Genomic DNA, 17,736 nt, shown 5'->3' with positions numbered 1-17,736 from the left:
GGCTGCCATGTTCTGCACCATTTGCAGCTTCCGAGTTTGGTATAAGGGTTGGTAATTACCTATAAAGCCCTAAATGGCTTGGGCCCAGGATACCTAAAGGACCGTCTCTCCCCGTACAATCCGCCTCGCACCCTCAGAACGTCTGGGCAGCAATTACTGAAGGTGCCTGGGGCGAGATTATCCTCCACCACACGGAGGACATTTTCCACTGCTGCCCCAGCCCTTTGGAATACGCTGCCCACTGAGCTCAGCTCGACTACCACCCTGGCCCAATTCAGGAAGGACCTGAAAACCTTCCTGTTCCAACAGGCATTCCCCGAATAAAATCCTGTGGGCCTCCCTCCTCTTCCGTGGCCAAGAGGTTGGGCTATGGGGCTTTTTTGCTTGTTATTTTTATTGTTGTAGATGGCTTTTGATACTTTGTATTTTAATGTTTTATGTGTGAATGTTTTAACTTTTGTTGTAAGCCGCCCTGATCTCAGGAAGGAGCAGGATAGAAATAAAAACTTTATTATTATTTATTATTATTTTCAGTTGGGTGACTGATGACTCTGAATAGCATCTTAAGCATATTTCCAAGGGATATTTTCAAGCTGAGGGAGGAGGCAGAGATAAACTACTTTATGATGCTAAAATGCAACGGACAGAATGAGAAAGTTGCTTCTGTCCACCTTGTCAACTCCTGTAATAGATGTATTTGTTAAATGTGTTCACATCAAACTCCAACATGCAGTCATAAATATATGTTAAAAGTATATCTTATTCCAGAAAGAGACATCAACATACGTAATCATGTGTTCTAGGAAATTGTTTCCAACTTGCATTGCCTATGTACATCTGGATTCACATCTGGTTTCTCAATACCTCTTCTTGAAGTCACTAGATGAATCCTGATGAAAATAGCAGTGCTCCCTGGAGGACAGAGATAAATGTGTAGCTAAGTAACATCTCCTGGCCCGACCCCCTCCAAACAACCAGTAAAAAAGACCCCTGTCACAATTCCTTGTTGTAACCTCATACGCTGGTGAGCAGTGAGTCCAAATCACCAGCTGAACAGATCTGAATATTTTGGTATAGCTGCTGCCTGATAAAGTAGATTGGTAGGGCATTTTCAATCACAGCAATACCACCACAACAGTAAATACATAGTATTAATGAATACGGAGCAGATACAGAACTGTAATTCTAAGTTAGAATCCATTATTGCAAAATAGACTGCCGGCCATTATTTTTAAATTAAGATTAGTTGTCTGTGACTATTTCTAAATTTTTGTTTTCATATTTTTATTTCTTCTTCCTACAAGGAGTTCACACAGCAACTTTGTGGAATAGGTTAGGCTGCACAATACCCTTATGGGATACATTAGCCTGATCATGCAACTTGCCTCGGGTTATCCACTGAGTTTCAAGCACAGCTAGTTTGAGGCTTGGGGGTAGGGGAATGGATGCTGTGTTCTTTAATACATTAATTCTGTGTTCCAGTTGCTGAGAACTTTTATGCCAGCTAAATTTTTCCCAATGCTACAAAGCCCAAGTGTAGGAAAGTAAGATAAATAACAATTAGCCATCTTTCCTTTGTAGAAGCGCCATCTGCGCATTGCCTGCAATCATAGGGTGTTAACAAGTGCTGTTCATTTACCCACTTTGCATTCAATGCAGAATTGGCACTGTTGGATAATGAATTCAGCCCCTTTGTTTAGCAATCATGATTCATTGTGCTTATAATTTAGCGATCACAGTGTTCTTAAGCTCTGCTAATTGATGTTGCAGCTGCATTTCTAGATTATGCAAGAAACATATTTATAATTGTTATAAAGGTCTTTTATGGCTTCTCCCACCAGAAGAGACTTCGCTTTAACCATCATAGAAGCTTGTTTGAAGTGGGTCATGTGTGGTGAAAGAACTCATTAATTGTCCTGTAGCAAGGGATTGTCTCACATATTACATTACAGCTAACCTGAATTTGACAATCCAATATACTTGCAGCCTTTTGCCACCAATCTAAGTGTACCGATATATTGCTAGTATTTTTTAAACATTGCATTGATATGTTCACATTTTTAGATACACACAATAAAAAAGATATATATCTAAAAATTACAGTGAAGAAACAGATAATGGGCAATGAATCTTTGAAATGTCTGTAAATTCATTTCAAAATCTTGAGAACCAAGTAAGTATACACTTCCTGATTGATTACTTTTTTGTTAGGGAAAAATATCCATACAGTTGTCCCCAATACATGCTTATAAATGGGGAAACACAAGCACAGGAGAGGTAGATTATTTGTACCTCATTAGATTGCTGGTTTCTAATAGACATAACTGAATAAATAAAAAGCCATAAGAAATCCAGATTCCTGATGAGTGGGCACATAGGAGAGTAGAAAGCAAGAGTCATTACATAACATGTTTGAGCCTTCTATCTTGTGATTCTGAAATTACATTATTAATGTTTAGACCTGGGCATCATGTATCATACAGATCTTTGCCTTACTCATATCTATGGTCTTTCTGAAGTGCTAAAAATATGTATTGTGCAACCAGAGTCCCACTCACTCTATAAAAGTATAGTGCTATATTGCACTTCAACTGCCACGGTAACATCCTTTAGAATCCTCTGCTCTATAGTTTACTGAGTCACTAGACTTCTATGACTGAGAATACCAAATTCTGGGTTACCTTGGCCTAGTCACATACTCCTAGCATCAGGCAAAGGCAACAGCAAACCTCCTTTGAAAAAATCTTGCCTAGAAACCCCCATTATAGGTTTACATTAGGGTTAGCATAAGTCAGGAACAACTTGAAGGCACACCATACACACCTAAGATGTCTGTGACTGACAATTCCATATGTCCCTCCCTAAATTGCCAATCACGGTGTCCCATGAGATGTTGCCATGGCAGTTAAAGCATAATATAGTACTATAATTGTGAATGGGCCCAGAATGTTAGTCCTTCTTGATGCAATGTATGTCCTGACTAGGAAGAGTAGTAATGTAGAAATTAAGTACAGACATATGTTTATTGATTAGAAGAGGCAAGGAAGAACATAAGCTGTATGCTTGATGAGATATTGAAGTACACCTTACTGCAGCAACAATGTAGATTTTCAAAAGATAACGAATTCAGGTCAATTCAGCATACAAAATACAACTGATCCTCTATCTCCTTAGATTCTGCACCCATGGATTCAACCATCGACAGTTTGAAAAATGTTCACCCCCCCAAAAAAAAAAATCCCCAAAGCATACCTTGATTTTGCCATTTTATATGAGGGATACCATTTTATTACCTCATTGTATATACTCTACAGATTTTGGTATCCACAGGGGGTTCTGGAACCAAACCCAAGTGGATATTAAGGGCCCACAGTATTTACTAATATAATGGCACATGGGTGGCCCTTTGATGGCATCTGCTTTTAAAAAAACCCAACAATAAACGTATGGCCATTCTAAAAACAGCAGTATGGAAGCTCTACCTGAGCAAGATATTTAGGCATTATGGGTCATTGGTGGAATCCAGTGAACTATCGCAAATGTAATGTCATTTCAAGGATAACTACAGCACTTTTTGCTTCTGTGCTTGCATAGAGAAACATGCTTAACTTTAAGATAGGGTCACTGTTAAAATTAGACCATATGCTTTGTGTGTGAGTGTGTGTGTTTTAAAGAGCATTTTAGATTATAGATGCAAGATGCTGGCCCAACAACTGCTCATCTAAAATTATCATTTTGCTGGATGGGAGACTCTCCTGCTTCACCAAAATGTGCTGCTAAAATGAAATCCTTAAAAACTGCAGTGCAACTAGTTTTGGCCTGTTGTGCAGTCTGATCAAATAGGTACATTCATCTTCCAGAAGAGATTTTATCTCAAACATCTAATTGAATTTGGCACAGACAGAAGCCTTTTTTTTTTTCTTTTTTACTTTTTCTGCTACCAGTGTATTGACATGAATAGATAATTGTTTGTTTTCCTACTTGTATGTCAAAGAAAAACATATGGCTCCTTTTATTAAATGTGCTTTCTTATTTGATATGATAGTGCTTATGTATATTTTATATTTGAAGATGGATGACTCGATATTTTCTTCTTCCTTTTGAAATACCTTTCGATTTTGTTTGCACATTTTTGTTCCCTTATATATTATGAGCTAGCTTTGCCCACAAAACAAATATGCTTGTTTTTAAATAACCAAGCATCCACTGTTTTGTCTTCTTGCTGACAAACAGAAGTATAATTGTGTTTCAGAAATATCTTTTCATTGAGGAAGGGTGGACCAGTCTTAGTTTTTGGAGCATCCTTATAAACCTGTCATCAGTAGGGTCTGTCTTCCCCATGCCCAAACTTGGCAAAGCTAATTCCATTCCCTCCTCTTCACCACCAACACAGTGACTTCACTTGGCATCCACTGCCTTCCTAGGTCAAGTACAAGGAAGCACAGGAAGGAATGGCAGTATGAGAATGCCAAGTGTTAGCAGTTGGCATCTGACCATTCATGTGGGGTCTCTTTTGCTTGCTGTGAAGGAAAATGGATAAGCTATTCAAATAGGAGGAGATGATGTATGGCCATTACTGAAAAAATATTTCCTAGGCTGGGGAGGAAATGATTTGGGGGGAGCCAGGACTCCATGTCTTAGGAGCTTATTGCACAGCTTTGATAATGTGACTTACCACTCCCAAACTGAAGCCTAATTTGGTCTGTATCCTGGCCATATCACATGGCTTTTGTCTCCCAATCTGCCATCTGAGTGCAGCCCATGTCTCTTAACACACTTTGGCGCCCATTTTTCAAAGTCGGGAGCTTTCCGACTTTGAAAAATCAGCACCAAAGCACATTAAAGGATGCCGGCTACAGCCAGGCTGTACTCGGATGCCGCATTGAAAGACAAAAGCCATGTGATGAGATCAGGATGCAACCCAAGTGAGGCTTCAGTTCGGGAGCTGTAAGTCGCATTATAAAGCTGTGCAGTAAGACCCTCAGTATAATCATGAGGGAAGTATGAGATGCAAGTGGACATCACCCCTCAAAATGTCTAGCTGTTCTGTGAGAATTTGTTTTCTGCCAGGCATTTAATTTGCTAGTTGCATGTGCTAGGCTGCTAATTTTTGCACTCTGATACTTCAAAACAAAACAAAACAAAGATGATAGTGATATTATTATACTCCGGTAATAATAACAATTTTTAATCCTAGTGGTGCCATAATGTGTTTTCATTTTATTATGTTCTTTTTTTTGTCATTGCTATTTGGAATTTTTGGTTATGTATTTTATGCAAACTACTTGGGAAGTGTTTCTTGTGAAAAGAAGGAATATAAAATATCAGTAAAGATATGTGTTCCTAATACTGAACCTCCAAACAGCAGTCGAACTCTGGTTTCTTTAGCTTTTCAGCAACCTGGTGAAAAGAACAAGGTCAATATTCTTGTTGGTTCCCTTTCTTATTGTTATTATTTCCTGCCATTTTTTTAAATCTGAGGAAATTTACTGATCTTATTTAAATTTAATATGATGTACTTTAAAAAAAAAGATAGATCTAGATTTTGTCTTCCATGAATGGAAGGTTTCTTTTACATAAGACTCCTTCCCCTGCAGTCCCAGTACCAATTCCACAATCTCTGGATGAGAATTTGGAAGACAGGAGAAGATGCAAAGTGGTGGTTGTGATGAATAAAAAAGAAGTAGCTTCCTCTTCCCCCAGTGGATTCTCTTGACAATGCAAACACTGGATCCCAGCAATTGTATTTATGAATTAACATGTATCCTAAATTTATCACTTTCCTTCTTTTGTCATAGGGGCCACCAGGAGCAGCTGGTGCAGAAGGGAGACAAGGTGAAAAAGGAGCAAAGGTAAAACTGAGATTTATTATTAATAATGATAATAATATTCATATTTTGCTACAGTAGCAGTGTATTATTACCCCTTTCAAAGTGCATGCTTCCCACCCTGTGCTCCTGACATGTCTCGCTAGCATTTTCAATCAAACATAAAAGTTATCTGCTGACATATCTATATTCACTGAAGGCCAATTCACATGACAGCAGGCTCATGACCCTGGCAGAGAGAGTCTTGCTGATGGACAATGGCTCCTCCTGATAAGAGAGCTATTTCTATTGTATCTGTATTACACTCTACCACACCTTTATCTAATAAGAATCATCTTTATCTCTGTACATTGCCTGGAGGATCAAAAGGAAGATCAGCTGGGTGTGGAGCCTGATTTCAGCCTGAGTCATAGTAGATAAAATGCGAAAGAACAGAACCATGTGGATATATTTATGTACATTCTTACTCATCTACAAGAGCAAACAGAAAGGTCCTAAAAAAAGTAACTGGCCTACTGTGGTGGCAGAAGCTTATACCAAAAAGACAGTGCAGAATGGGTTAATATCTTTTATTAGGGTCACTAATGTTTAAAAAAAAGTGTTCTGTGATGTAAAAATGGGGTAAAGGGAAGAGACAAGAAGGCCAACAATCTGTCTTAGTGGATTAGTGTGTTTCTAAACATAGAAATGGTTTGGACTTCTTGTTTCTCCCCCTATCCAATAATTTTTGTGCCATCCCACCACCTTTGCATGGGCCTAATAAAAGTTGTTATCCTATTCTACATTTTAGTTTTGCTTATGGACCACATGGCTACTTGATCTAAGCATAGATAAATGCCGAATCGTTGGAGGGTCTATAGTTGAAGGAATCTATTTCTACTTTATTTTTCTACAATAAATCTACTTTAAATAGTTTCTTCTAATCCTGTTAAGATATGTGTTTTTCAAATACTTGTTTATCACAAGAACACTTTTATGCTTGGGACCTATTTGAGTTTTAGTATGGTGTTACTCACCTTCCTTTTTTTCAATACATGAGCATTTCTGTCCCCTTCTATCATTACTTGTGGGAAATGAGACATGTAAAAAGGAGAACTTCCCATTCAAGTGGAGACCATCAACATGTGTAGAGAGCATCTGTGCAAATACTTCTCTTCAGATCTATCATTTCCCACATGAGGAAAGAAACAACAGAAGGGATAGGGCAAGATGGGTAACAACTAGAGATGAGTTCAGTATAATCTAAAGAACAATATGTAAAGCAATCTCTTCCCCATAACATTTTATGACAGAGGAGATCAAGGGCAGAGAATAGTGAAAGACATTTGGGGGGGGGATCTTTTTCAGTACCCTACACCTTGAACCTTTATTGTGTAAGAACACATATTACCAACACTTCTCAGTCTCCTGTTGTTTTTTTCCAGCCATAAAAAAAATGAACAAGCAATCCACTGCTGTTACTTTGTTCCAGTTTGTTCAGCTGTTTTATATTTTATAGGGTGAACCTGGTTCAGAAGGTGCTCCGGGAAAAACAGGTCCAGTTGGGCCACAGGGTCCTGCAGGAAAGCCTGGCCCAGAGGGACTTAGGGGTATTCCTGGCCCTGTGGTGAGTGGATTTGAATAGAATTTTTAATCTGCTGTTGCTTGCCCTCCACAGTACCCTCTTACTGAAGAATACTAATTTATGTCTGTTCTATAGGGAGAACAAGGTCTACCTGGAGCACCAGGTCAGGATGGCCCACCAGGTCCTATGGTGAGTACCTTTCCTGACTGAATTGTTCATAGAAAAGGATTACTAAATAATTCATCATGCTAGGGCACTTCTTCTGGCTTTTGTGAGTTTGGTTGACACAGGATTAAGTCTTCATTGGGCTTATAAGAAGCTTTCAGTAGATGTCTCAAAAAATGACAATTCCTAGAAGCCTCCCTAGTTATCCCAGATTTGTTCAGACCTGTAATGCATCACATGGAACAAAGACGTCACTGTTATCACATTCTAACACACTAGAAACCTCTGTACATATCTAGCAAGGCCTCTGGCACATTAGGAACCCATGGCATTGAAGATGCGTATCATTAGTAGCTATTTTAGGATTTGTTTTCAGTTGCAGGAAGTACCTTGGATGTAGGATAAAGGAGACAGTTCACCCATCACTATTGTAGGACATTAGGTGCCCAGTGTCCTTGTTATGTCTCCATTTTAAAAAATAAATAGCAATCTATAGTTATTGCCAAAGCCCCTGTTTTTCAGTGTATCAGGCCTCATGCATCTCTCTTAAGATGGAAACTCTTCAGATGGAAACATCTGAAGACAGAAAAGAGGGAAATAAGGGTATAAGGTATTAAGAGGCTGCTTTGTACAAGGTTCCATGCACAGTACTATAAGTGTCTTTTCAGAAATAAACTCTATTGACTTCAGTGAAGCATGCACACAGGCAAATGTCCGCAGTCTTTGTCTCATTTTACTGACTTTGAGTTCTGCCCTCATTACGTGCTTTACACAATACTAAAGGCAAGAAAATGAGGGTATATATTTTAATACATACATTTAGACAATGGCTTGAATCCTAGACTTCACAGAAAGTTTCCCATCTCCTCCTTCCAACAGCCCCAGTTATGTTCAGTAGTAGAACTGGGAGAGATATGGTATCAAAGATGAGGAGAAAACAGGAAATATTCCTTCACATGTTCCCTTTAATTAGCATATTTTAGGATCTGAGTTCATGTTGGTGAAAACATGCCATAATTTATTCTGTACTTAACATAAAATGGAATACAGGAAGAGGAGGATCTCCTTTGCAAAATGAATGATTCCTATATAGAAAATGTTACAGATGAACAATTATTGTTGAAGTGGCTCTCACATCCAGTTCTCCCATTCATCTCTAAGGGAACTATGGCAAACTTTTGTACATCTTGCAGACATGGTTGCCTGAGGGTAGCTTTGAAAGGAATTTTAAACTGAATGTAAAGATGGAGAAAAAGAATTTATTTATTTATTTATTTTCCTTACTAATGTGAAGATTCAAATTTAGAAAGAATTGTGATGGGCAGAGGAAGGCATATTATTAATTAGTTATACATCCTTGAAAATTTAAATTTTGAATCTCACTTAAGTTCAGACACTGTAGAAGCTAACTTCAGGTTATATCCAGTAGACTGCCTCTGTGAGTGGAATATTAGATAAAGTAGGACAATACCTCCTGAAGGTGAATATTGCACCCAGCATCTGAGAAGCCTTTAAAAAAAAGTACCACTACTGCTTCACTTTTTGTTTATGAATTATGCATTTCTCTGTGCTCTTTTCATCTAATGATATCTTCAAGAAGGCATGAGAAAAATAACACTCCAAATGAGTGTTTCCCCCATAAAGAGACAGTTCTGGCTGTTTTCAAGCCCCCCCCCCCCATCTTTCAGTTTGGCTGAAAGGGTCACTTGTAAATGCATAATTGTATTGATGGCCATTACTGGCAGCCAGCTTCCCATAGTAATCAAGTTCTGAATATGCCCTATGTATATTTGGTTTTAATAGGAGTGCAGTGCTACTCAGAAATAAGTCCAGCTGAATTTCAATGGTCCTATTCCCAGAAAAATGTGTACAAAATTACAGCCTGACTCCCTTCAATTCCAGTTCCACCCCCTACAACATCACCCACATCCCTCAACACAGTTCAGACTTGCTCAATGAGTCCCATGAGGTTTAAGCTGTAATCCCACTTTGGTTCTTTCATTCTTTGGATATAACTTTTTAAGGGTGCTATTAATCTTAATGAAGGTCTACCTCATGCTAATATATTCTGTGAATAGGCTTGCATGGGATCATCTGGCATTCATTATATTCTCATACGTCTCCTTTTTAACAAAGAAGGGCAAAACAACAACACCCCCCCCCCCCCCCCCCTGCCCCTACTTTTTTGGACAATGGATGGGGCAAGGTTCTTCTCCCTTTGCTATAATGATCTTCCTGAGACATGAAGATGAGTCCATGGTGTCTTGGCCAGAATGTGTTGCCCTTCTAATCTGCTGACTCAAGCCAACTGTCTGATGGAGCTTACAGGCAGGGTGTGGTAAATCAAGATTCCCTACAGAACATAAGTCAGAGGTGCTAATATACAGAAGTGATGTCCACATACATCGGTATGCACAGTTCAGTGTGTTGCTCTTCTTTGATGAACATTTTTACTTGGTAGAATTTTACTTCTACTTGGATTCAAAGATATGCCTCCAGACAGTGGCAGTCCATGACCTGAGTAGGGGAAGGGATGTCCCATTTTGCCACTTCAGAGTAAGACCCCAACCCTCCTCAGATCAAAGGACACTGGTCTTAGGAGGATGTTAATAACTTCCTTCCATCATAGGTATGAAGTATTATCAGAGATGATAGCACCAGTTGTATGTTAGATGCTGCCAAGTGCAAGACCTAGAAGGGATAGTTGTAACCACAAATGCAGCCAAGTAACAAAAGCAGTTCTGCATCATGAAACTTGTTTCAATAGTTCATGTATTATTGAATTTCCATAATTACACAGAGGAAGCATTAAATGGGATTTAATGTGGAGTCAAAATCACAGGTACCTTTAGTTAAAGGAACTACCCTAATAAATGCATTGCAAGAGCATATTATTAAAGGTCACCTTTTGTTCTTTGGTAAACAGACAGGCATCACTCACTGAATGCTTCAAGGAATTATTATATCTGTACTTGTGGTACCTTTGACGGTTCAGGTAAATATCATGAATTGCAAAATAGAGTTGTCTTCATTTAAAGTTTTTTTTTCCTTTTATCTTTAGGGTCCACCTGGCTTGCCTGGCTTGAAAGGTGATCCAGGTTCCAAAGGTGAAAAGGTAGGTGAAAATGCATCAGTGTATAACCCATGCATGTTTCTCTTACAAATTCATTATTATTTAACTGGGTTTTGATTGCCCTTTCCATTTTCATATTTGACCCATAATTGTGTATTTTGTATAATTCCTAGGGACATCCTGGCTTGATTGGACTGATTGGACCTCCAGGTGAACAGGGAGAAAAGGGTGACCGAGGTCTGCCCGGCCCCCAGGGAACCACAGGACCAAAAGGAGATGGAGTTAGTGAAAGCTCATATACTTTTCTTACCTGCTTAATTGCATAACTGTTCAGCCTGTCTCCAAGCTGGGTATCATGTAAGCTTGTTTGATGTGAAAGAATACTAGGTTGGGTCCAGAGCTGCCTTTGTGTAAAGAGAAGGATTTCTTCTCTTTTACAGAGGCAACTTAAATTCAGCAGGGAAACAGTAATCTCCCCTTCCTCTCTCCAGCAGAAGGTGCTTCTAGATCAGAACGGAGGTCTCCCAAGAACAAAGTTCTCCTGCTGGAACTCTGAACCTACCATTCAAGTTTCTGCAGGCAAAGAACATACAAAAGACTTAACGGGAGAACTCCTAAATGAGCATCCTGGAAATGCATGTTGCTAATATTTTTTAGGAACTGTGTTTTGTTTTCAAACACTTGCTTAAAATATTTCTGTTCATTAACACATTCTCTGGCTGGTATGATTTTCATTGCTTGTACTCCTCTATTTATTGTTGGAATCTTTTTAAATTATATAACAATATATTATTTCTAAGGCTTTTAAATATTTTTTGTTCTACTGACTTTTGAATGTAAGTTGCTTGGCACTTCAAGTGACATCAAGTGGTTTACAAACTAAATGGATTTTACTTGTGAGCTACTAAAAAAAGCACTCGCGTGCGAAATACCCTTGGTGAGCTCCTTTTTTCATTTTAGTATAGCTTGCATGCATATGTGTATACGTGTGTGTGTGTGTGTATTGTCTTTAAGTGCCCCTCATAGTTTTCTTAATGAATGTTCCATTTATATTTTAAAAAATTGCTACAGAAAAAACATAGAAGTTCCAAAAACAACTGAGGAACATACCCAATGAGAGAAAAGGAACAAAAATATTCTCTGGATGCAAGCTCAAAACAAAGATTAGTTCTGCATGCAAGATATTTGCAAATGTCCTTTCTGTTAAATTAAAACACTAACAGTAACCAGAGACCCCATATTACTTCAGCTAGACTTAGATTTATTTCACCAAGCGATATGTGACTGACAGTGTTCTAGTATCTGGGAGCATATTTAGTTCTTTCTCCCCAAATTGTCTTAAAGGTTGTTTTCCCATTCCCCACTATTGTACTCCAAAACTTTCCTAACAAACAGCAAGAGCTCTCCTTATTGATCTCAGTGGCCCCAGAAACCATCACATTTTCCCATGTTACGTTACAATTACTAATTTAGAGATGCAACTTTGTTAATCCAGAAAATATCAGTATGCAAAGGAATTTTGTAGCGCTTTTGCAACTGTGTGATAGAAGCTGTAGCTTATAAATTGTAGCATAAGAAGCATAAACTCCAGAAATAAAACAGTTCGGCCCCACTTTATCTGTCATGGCTCTGCCTGTGGAATCCTGGGATCTGTAGTTTGGTGAGGTATTCAGCCTGGTTTGTCAGAAAGCTCTGGTTCCTACCAAACTACAGATCCCAGTATTCTGTAGGATAGAGTCATGGCAATTAAAGTGGCGTCAAACTGCTTTATTTCTGCAGTGTGGATACACTCCCAGTCTAAGAAAGCTTATGTTACAACTTCTTTCACATACTTAGTCTCAAAGGTACTGCAAGGTCTTTTGTATATAATTACTAATTTATTATCTACATGTCTATCTTTCCTGTTTTCCAAAGCAGTCAAAGTGTTGTAAATGGCTCTCCTTCTCCATATTTTGTCCTCACAATAACCTTGTGAGGTAGGCCAGATTGAGAGGAAATTATGCCCAACATCACCCATTGAGCTTCGTTGCCCAGTGATGAAATCATCAGGATCTCCCAAGTTGCTGTCTAGCATTCTAACCACTTCAATAAACTGGCTCTGTTCTAATCTAGTTCTTGAAACTTTTAAAACAGATTTTTGTGTTAAAATAAGTCATATATCCTATTATCCATTTGATAATTTTTTTAAAAAAAATTCTTAGTTAATAATAAAATAATAATAAATATTTATATCCCGCCTTTCCTTGGAGATCAAGGCGGGTTACATAACGATAAAATATACAAAAGTATACAAATAAAATACAAGATAAAAACAATATAAAAATACAGATTAAAAAAACATACAAAAAACTAGCTGAGGTATAAATGCAAAAGGGGGGGGGGAGGAAACATTACAACATCTGCGGGAAAGCTTGCTGGTAGAGAAAGGTTTTTAATCTCTTCCGAAATAGGTCGAGGGAGGTGGTCGAGCGGAGCTCGTCGGGAAGGGAGTTCCAGAGCTGCGGGGCCGAGATAGAGAACGCCCTCTGTGCATTCATAGAGTGTTTTGTATCTGGAACCCTCAAGAGTTGCTTCCCAGCTGACCTGAGTGTGCGGGGCGGATTATTTGGGGAGAGGCGGTCCTCCAAGTACCCTGAGTCCAAGCCATTTAGTTATTATCTATATACGAATAGCATCCATGTCTACAGCTTGATGTCTTCAAAAACTCTATAAAATTCTGTGGGAGTGTGGTATCATTGGAGTAAGGATATTTGTATTTACTTGAAATTAACATTACAACATGGTCACAAGAACTGATTTGTGCATGCTTTCATTTTAAAGGGAATTCCTGGTCCTGCTGGCCCAATTGGTCCTCCTGGGCCACCTGGTTTACCTGTAAGTAGCTTCACTGTATACTCTCTCTCTCTCTCTCTCTCTCTCTCTCTCTCTCCTTTTTTTTTTTTACATTTGCATCTTGGTAAATATGACATGGCTTAACTCTACTTACCTACTGTATTTTTTATTTTATTTTAGGGCCCTCAAGGCCCCAAAGGCTCTAAAGGTTCAACAGTAAGTAGCCTTGCTACCACATAAAACTTTTTTATTGTTGATTATCCCTTTTTTTCTATTTACAAAAAAAATTGCACATGTGGTCTTTCTTACATTCCTTCATAGGGTCCTGGTGGTCAGAAAGGTGATGGTGGTTTACCTGGACCTCCTGGGCCTCCTGTAAGTAAAACTGTATCTTGTAATAATTAATATTATATAAATTAGGAATATACAGTATGTATTCAAACTAGGAAGTTATATAAACATGTAAGAAGTATGAATTCATCCTTGATAACAACAAACTATAGTCAAATAGTCAAATAATTTCCATATCTTCTGATCTAATATTGATCAGAAAGAAGACTGCAATCAAAAAAAGGAGGAAGATGATTGGGATTGGGGAGGGCAGCTGTGAAAGAACTATCGTAGATCCTAAAGTGCAAAGACACAATTCTAAAGTTAGGATTGTCGAAACCATTGTATTCCCCATCATGGATGTGAGAGCGGGACAGTGAAGAAAGCTGACAGAATGAAAACTCATTTGAGATGTGGTGCAGGAGCAGACTGCTGAGGATACCATAGATGGCCAAAGGAAAAAAAAAAAACAAAAAAAAAGGGTCCTAGAACAGATCAAGCCTGAAATCTCCCTGGAGCCAGGATGACTAAATTGAGACTGTTGAGACTGTTGTACCTTGACCACATCGTGAGAAGTCATGATTCATTAGAAAATGTGTGTGCAACTTCAGTAGGTGGGTATCCTATGCCCCAGAATTTATAGGTATAGCTGCCAAAATCTTAAATCCAAGTGTTAGACCCATTTAGGATAAATGCTCTAAAATCAGTGGGAACTTGGTAAGTCACACTTTCCAGTATATACATTCCATTGATTTACTGGATGAAATTTATTTGTATATCAGGATTTCAACTTGCATAGCCTCTCAGATGTTGAGCTATAGATTCTAGCAGCCCCAACCTGTGTACTTTCTTTTTGAACTGTCTTCTCCATGTTGTCCTGGACCCAGGAATCTTAGCAAGAAAAATGTATAAAACATATTGTTTGGATAAGTACTTATCTCCTTTGCACATATGTATATCAGTATCTGTTGTTGTTGGGTATTTTAAAAATATTTTTATCCTACCCTTTATCTGAAGATGTCAGGGAAGCATGCTATAAAATCAATCTAACTAATTTAAAATAATATAAATAATTACAATAATTTTAAAAGGTTAAAAATAGTAAACAATTAATATATTTAAAAAGTTAGTGTAATTTTAAAATAAAGTAAAATGTGCATAGGAGAGCATTTGTAAAATCAGTTAGATTCCCCCAAAGCTTTCATAAGCATCAATGTTTTTACTTGGTGCATAAATAGCCAGATGTCCAAGGGAAGGGTGCTCCGTAACAGGAGTGCCACAGCAAAGAAGGTCCCTTACCATGTCCTCACACTTTGACTGGTTGCTCTGACTAATGGCACATTCAAGCTGTCCAACCTGCATCATTGCCCATAGGTAATGATTTCTGTATACTAAGGTGACTTGCAGCCCAGATTCCACAGCACTGAATTCCACGGCACTGAATTGGGTACTTAGGAATGATTATATTTCTGTCTCACCATTCCATAGTGAGACCAAGGTCTCTGTTGAATTACCAGTGCTATCAGCTTCAGAGCATTCAGGAGTTCTTCAGATCCAGGGGTGGACCATCTTGATCAGTCCACCAGCACTACAAGGAGAGTCTAGATTTGTATTTATGTTACATATTCTATGGCCTCTTGATACAGTAATTCTGTTTCTACAAAGGTTCTTTCTCTTTTTGTACTCTAATCTTCACCTTGACTTGTTCTCTGGAGTTTTTTGGTTCTAAAAGAGTGTGAGGAAAAAACCCCATTGATTTTGTGTTCCCCAGGGTCCTCCAGGTGAGGTTATTCAACCTTTGCCAATCCAGTCACCCAAGAAGACCAGAAGATCTTCAGATGCCATGATGTCTGATGCAGCCGATAGCATCCTTGATTACACTGATGGCATGGAAGAGATCTTTGGCTCACTTAATACTCTGAAGCAGGACATTGAGCATATGAAATATCCAATGGGGACACAGAACAACCCAGCTAGGACATGCAAGGATCTCCAACTCTGTCACCCAGACTTTCCAGATGGTATGCTGATGTTACATGACAAAAGCAAATGTACTGAAATTAGGATTTGCTAAGTGATGATGTCAGGTCATTTATTCTAGTTATATGACTAATATACCCTCTAAAAAGAATTAAGCAAAATGTTTGTTAAATCTTTTTTAAAATTTTTTTAGATTAAAGCCCATTATAAATGTTTGTACTTTAATAACAACTGAAGAAGCTCACTGAATTGAAATACTGTTCACTTTTGGGGTGGGTGAGGAAAGTGTTACTGTTATAAAATATTTGCAAGTATAGGAAAGAATTCACTGTACAGCAAAAGGTTCCTGAGGTACTCTACATTTCTAGGCATTTTTTAAATGATTGAAGTAAGATCTTTCAGACATTCAGGCATGATGACTGAACCCACCAGCATTGGAGGAGGAAGTTCCACAGTTTTCCACCGTTGCTGTAAAACAGTTAATAAGGGCAGGGGGGGGCCTATTGGCTTACTATTGAGTGGTGCCAGATTGTCTTACCAGCTGAGTGTGTAAGGAAAATCTATGCAGACACCATCATCTTTTACTACACACAGTGATCCCCAGAGACCAGAACAAAGTGATAACTATGTTTATGAAGATGATAGTAGGTTAATGGTCACATAGGCCATCCATTAATTCACCATGGGACTCCCCAGATTAGGAACCTCTGGCTATCTGAGGCTACCACATATGGGAAAAATCTGTTTCTCCTGAAGCTAAGGAAGTTGACAACAGAGAAGGAGAATGAGATAAAACAGAAATTTAAGAATTAATATGAGAGTTATAGGAAGCAAGACACACATTTTGTCAAGGAAGGTCTTACCTTCATGTCTAGAAGATGTGCTTGTTGTGCACACTTTTAATCGTACATTTTTAAGACGGCTGCTGGAACACTTCAGTTCATAAGCACTTACACTTGTGTAGTACTATTAGAGTCCCATTGCTGTTGTTCTTGCTGTGGAATACAATAAGCCCCTGGTGTCTCCTGCAGTTTGGTTCCAGTACCCACTCACCCCTGGGATACCAAAATATGTGGATGCTCAAGTCCCATTAAATAAAATAGTGTCCCTTATATAAATGCCAAAATCAAGGTTTGCTTTTTTGGAACTTACATTTTTTGGAATATTCTCATTCTGTGGGTGGTTGGATTAGGAATCTGTGGACTGTATTTATATCCTGCTCATCTACTAAGAGTGGTCAGAGTGGCTTGGAAACAGAAAACAAAAAGAAGTGCACAGTAGCATACACTATTTATCACAGAACCATAGAGTTGGAGGGATCCCAAGGGCCATCTAGACCGTATGGTTCCGTTCCTTCTTAGGTAGATTCTAAAGGGTGATGAATGGGGACAGTTGCTCATCTAAAATAGAGCTTAATTGTGGTGTTCCTCAAGGCCCCATCTTGTCCCTGATGCTTTTCATTGAGAGAGATCATCCGGAGATATGGAGCTGGGTGTTTTCAGTATGCTGATGATACCCATTCTCCATGGCTCGGTCTTCAGCTTTGATGGATGATGACATTTCTCAATGAATGTCTTGAAGCGGTAATGGGCTGAATGAGGGAAAACAGACTAAAGCTGAATCTAGACAAGATGGAGGTACTCACAGTAGGGCCCCATAATCTAGGCATCGGGATACAACTACCAGTCCTAGATGGGGTCACACTCCCCGCAAAGAACTGTGTTCAGAGTCTGGGGGTGCTCCTTGATCCGTCACTCTAGATGGTAAATCAGGTAAATGTAACAGTCAGGAGTACCTGTTATCAGCTTCGGCTGATATGCCAGCTGCACCCTTTCCTGGGACTGAGGGACCTGGAAACTGTGGTACACGCACTGGTAATTTCACAACTCGATTTCTGCAATGCACTCTACATGGGGCTACCCTTGTGCTTAACCTGGAAACTCCAAGTAGTACAGCCAGGCTGG

At 38.8% G+C, this 17,736-nt stretch overlaps 1 protein-coding gene across 1 annotated transcript in view; it reads left to right on the top strand.

Moving 5' to 3' along the window:
- The window catches only part of COL11A1 (collagen type XI alpha 1 chain), a gene marked incomplete at its 5' end in the record, with an annotated part of 325,199 nt that overhangs the window by 292,198 nt on the left and 15,265 nt on the right, over positions 1-17,736 (top strand). The window contains 9 exons of the mRNA XM_042464341.1: positions 5,799-5,852; positions 7,327-7,434; positions 7,528-7,581; positions 10,619-10,672; positions 10,804-10,911; positions 13,451-13,504; positions 13,643-13,678; positions 13,784-13,837; positions 15,564-15,813. Of these exons, the coding sequence (XP_042320275.1) occupies positions 5,799-5,852; positions 7,327-7,434; positions 7,528-7,581; positions 10,619-10,672; positions 10,804-10,911; positions 13,451-13,504; positions 13,643-13,678; positions 13,784-13,837; positions 15,564-15,813 (772 nt within the window). The remainder of the gene's footprint in view (positions 1-5,798; positions 5,853-7,326; positions 7,435-7,527; positions 7,582-10,618; positions 10,673-10,803; positions 10,912-13,450; positions 13,505-13,642; positions 13,679-13,783; positions 13,838-15,563; positions 15,814-17,736) is intronic.

This window comes from Sceloporus undulatus, chromosome 4 (genome assembly GCF_019175285.1).
Source record: "Sceloporus undulatus isolate JIND9_A2432 ecotype Alabama chromosome 4, SceUnd_v1.1, whole genome shotgun sequence".
Lineage (NCBI taxonomy): Eukaryota > Metazoa > Chordata > Lepidosauria > Squamata > Phrynosomatidae > Sceloporus > Sceloporus undulatus.
This window is presented reverse-complemented; position numbering and strand designations above follow the sequence as displayed.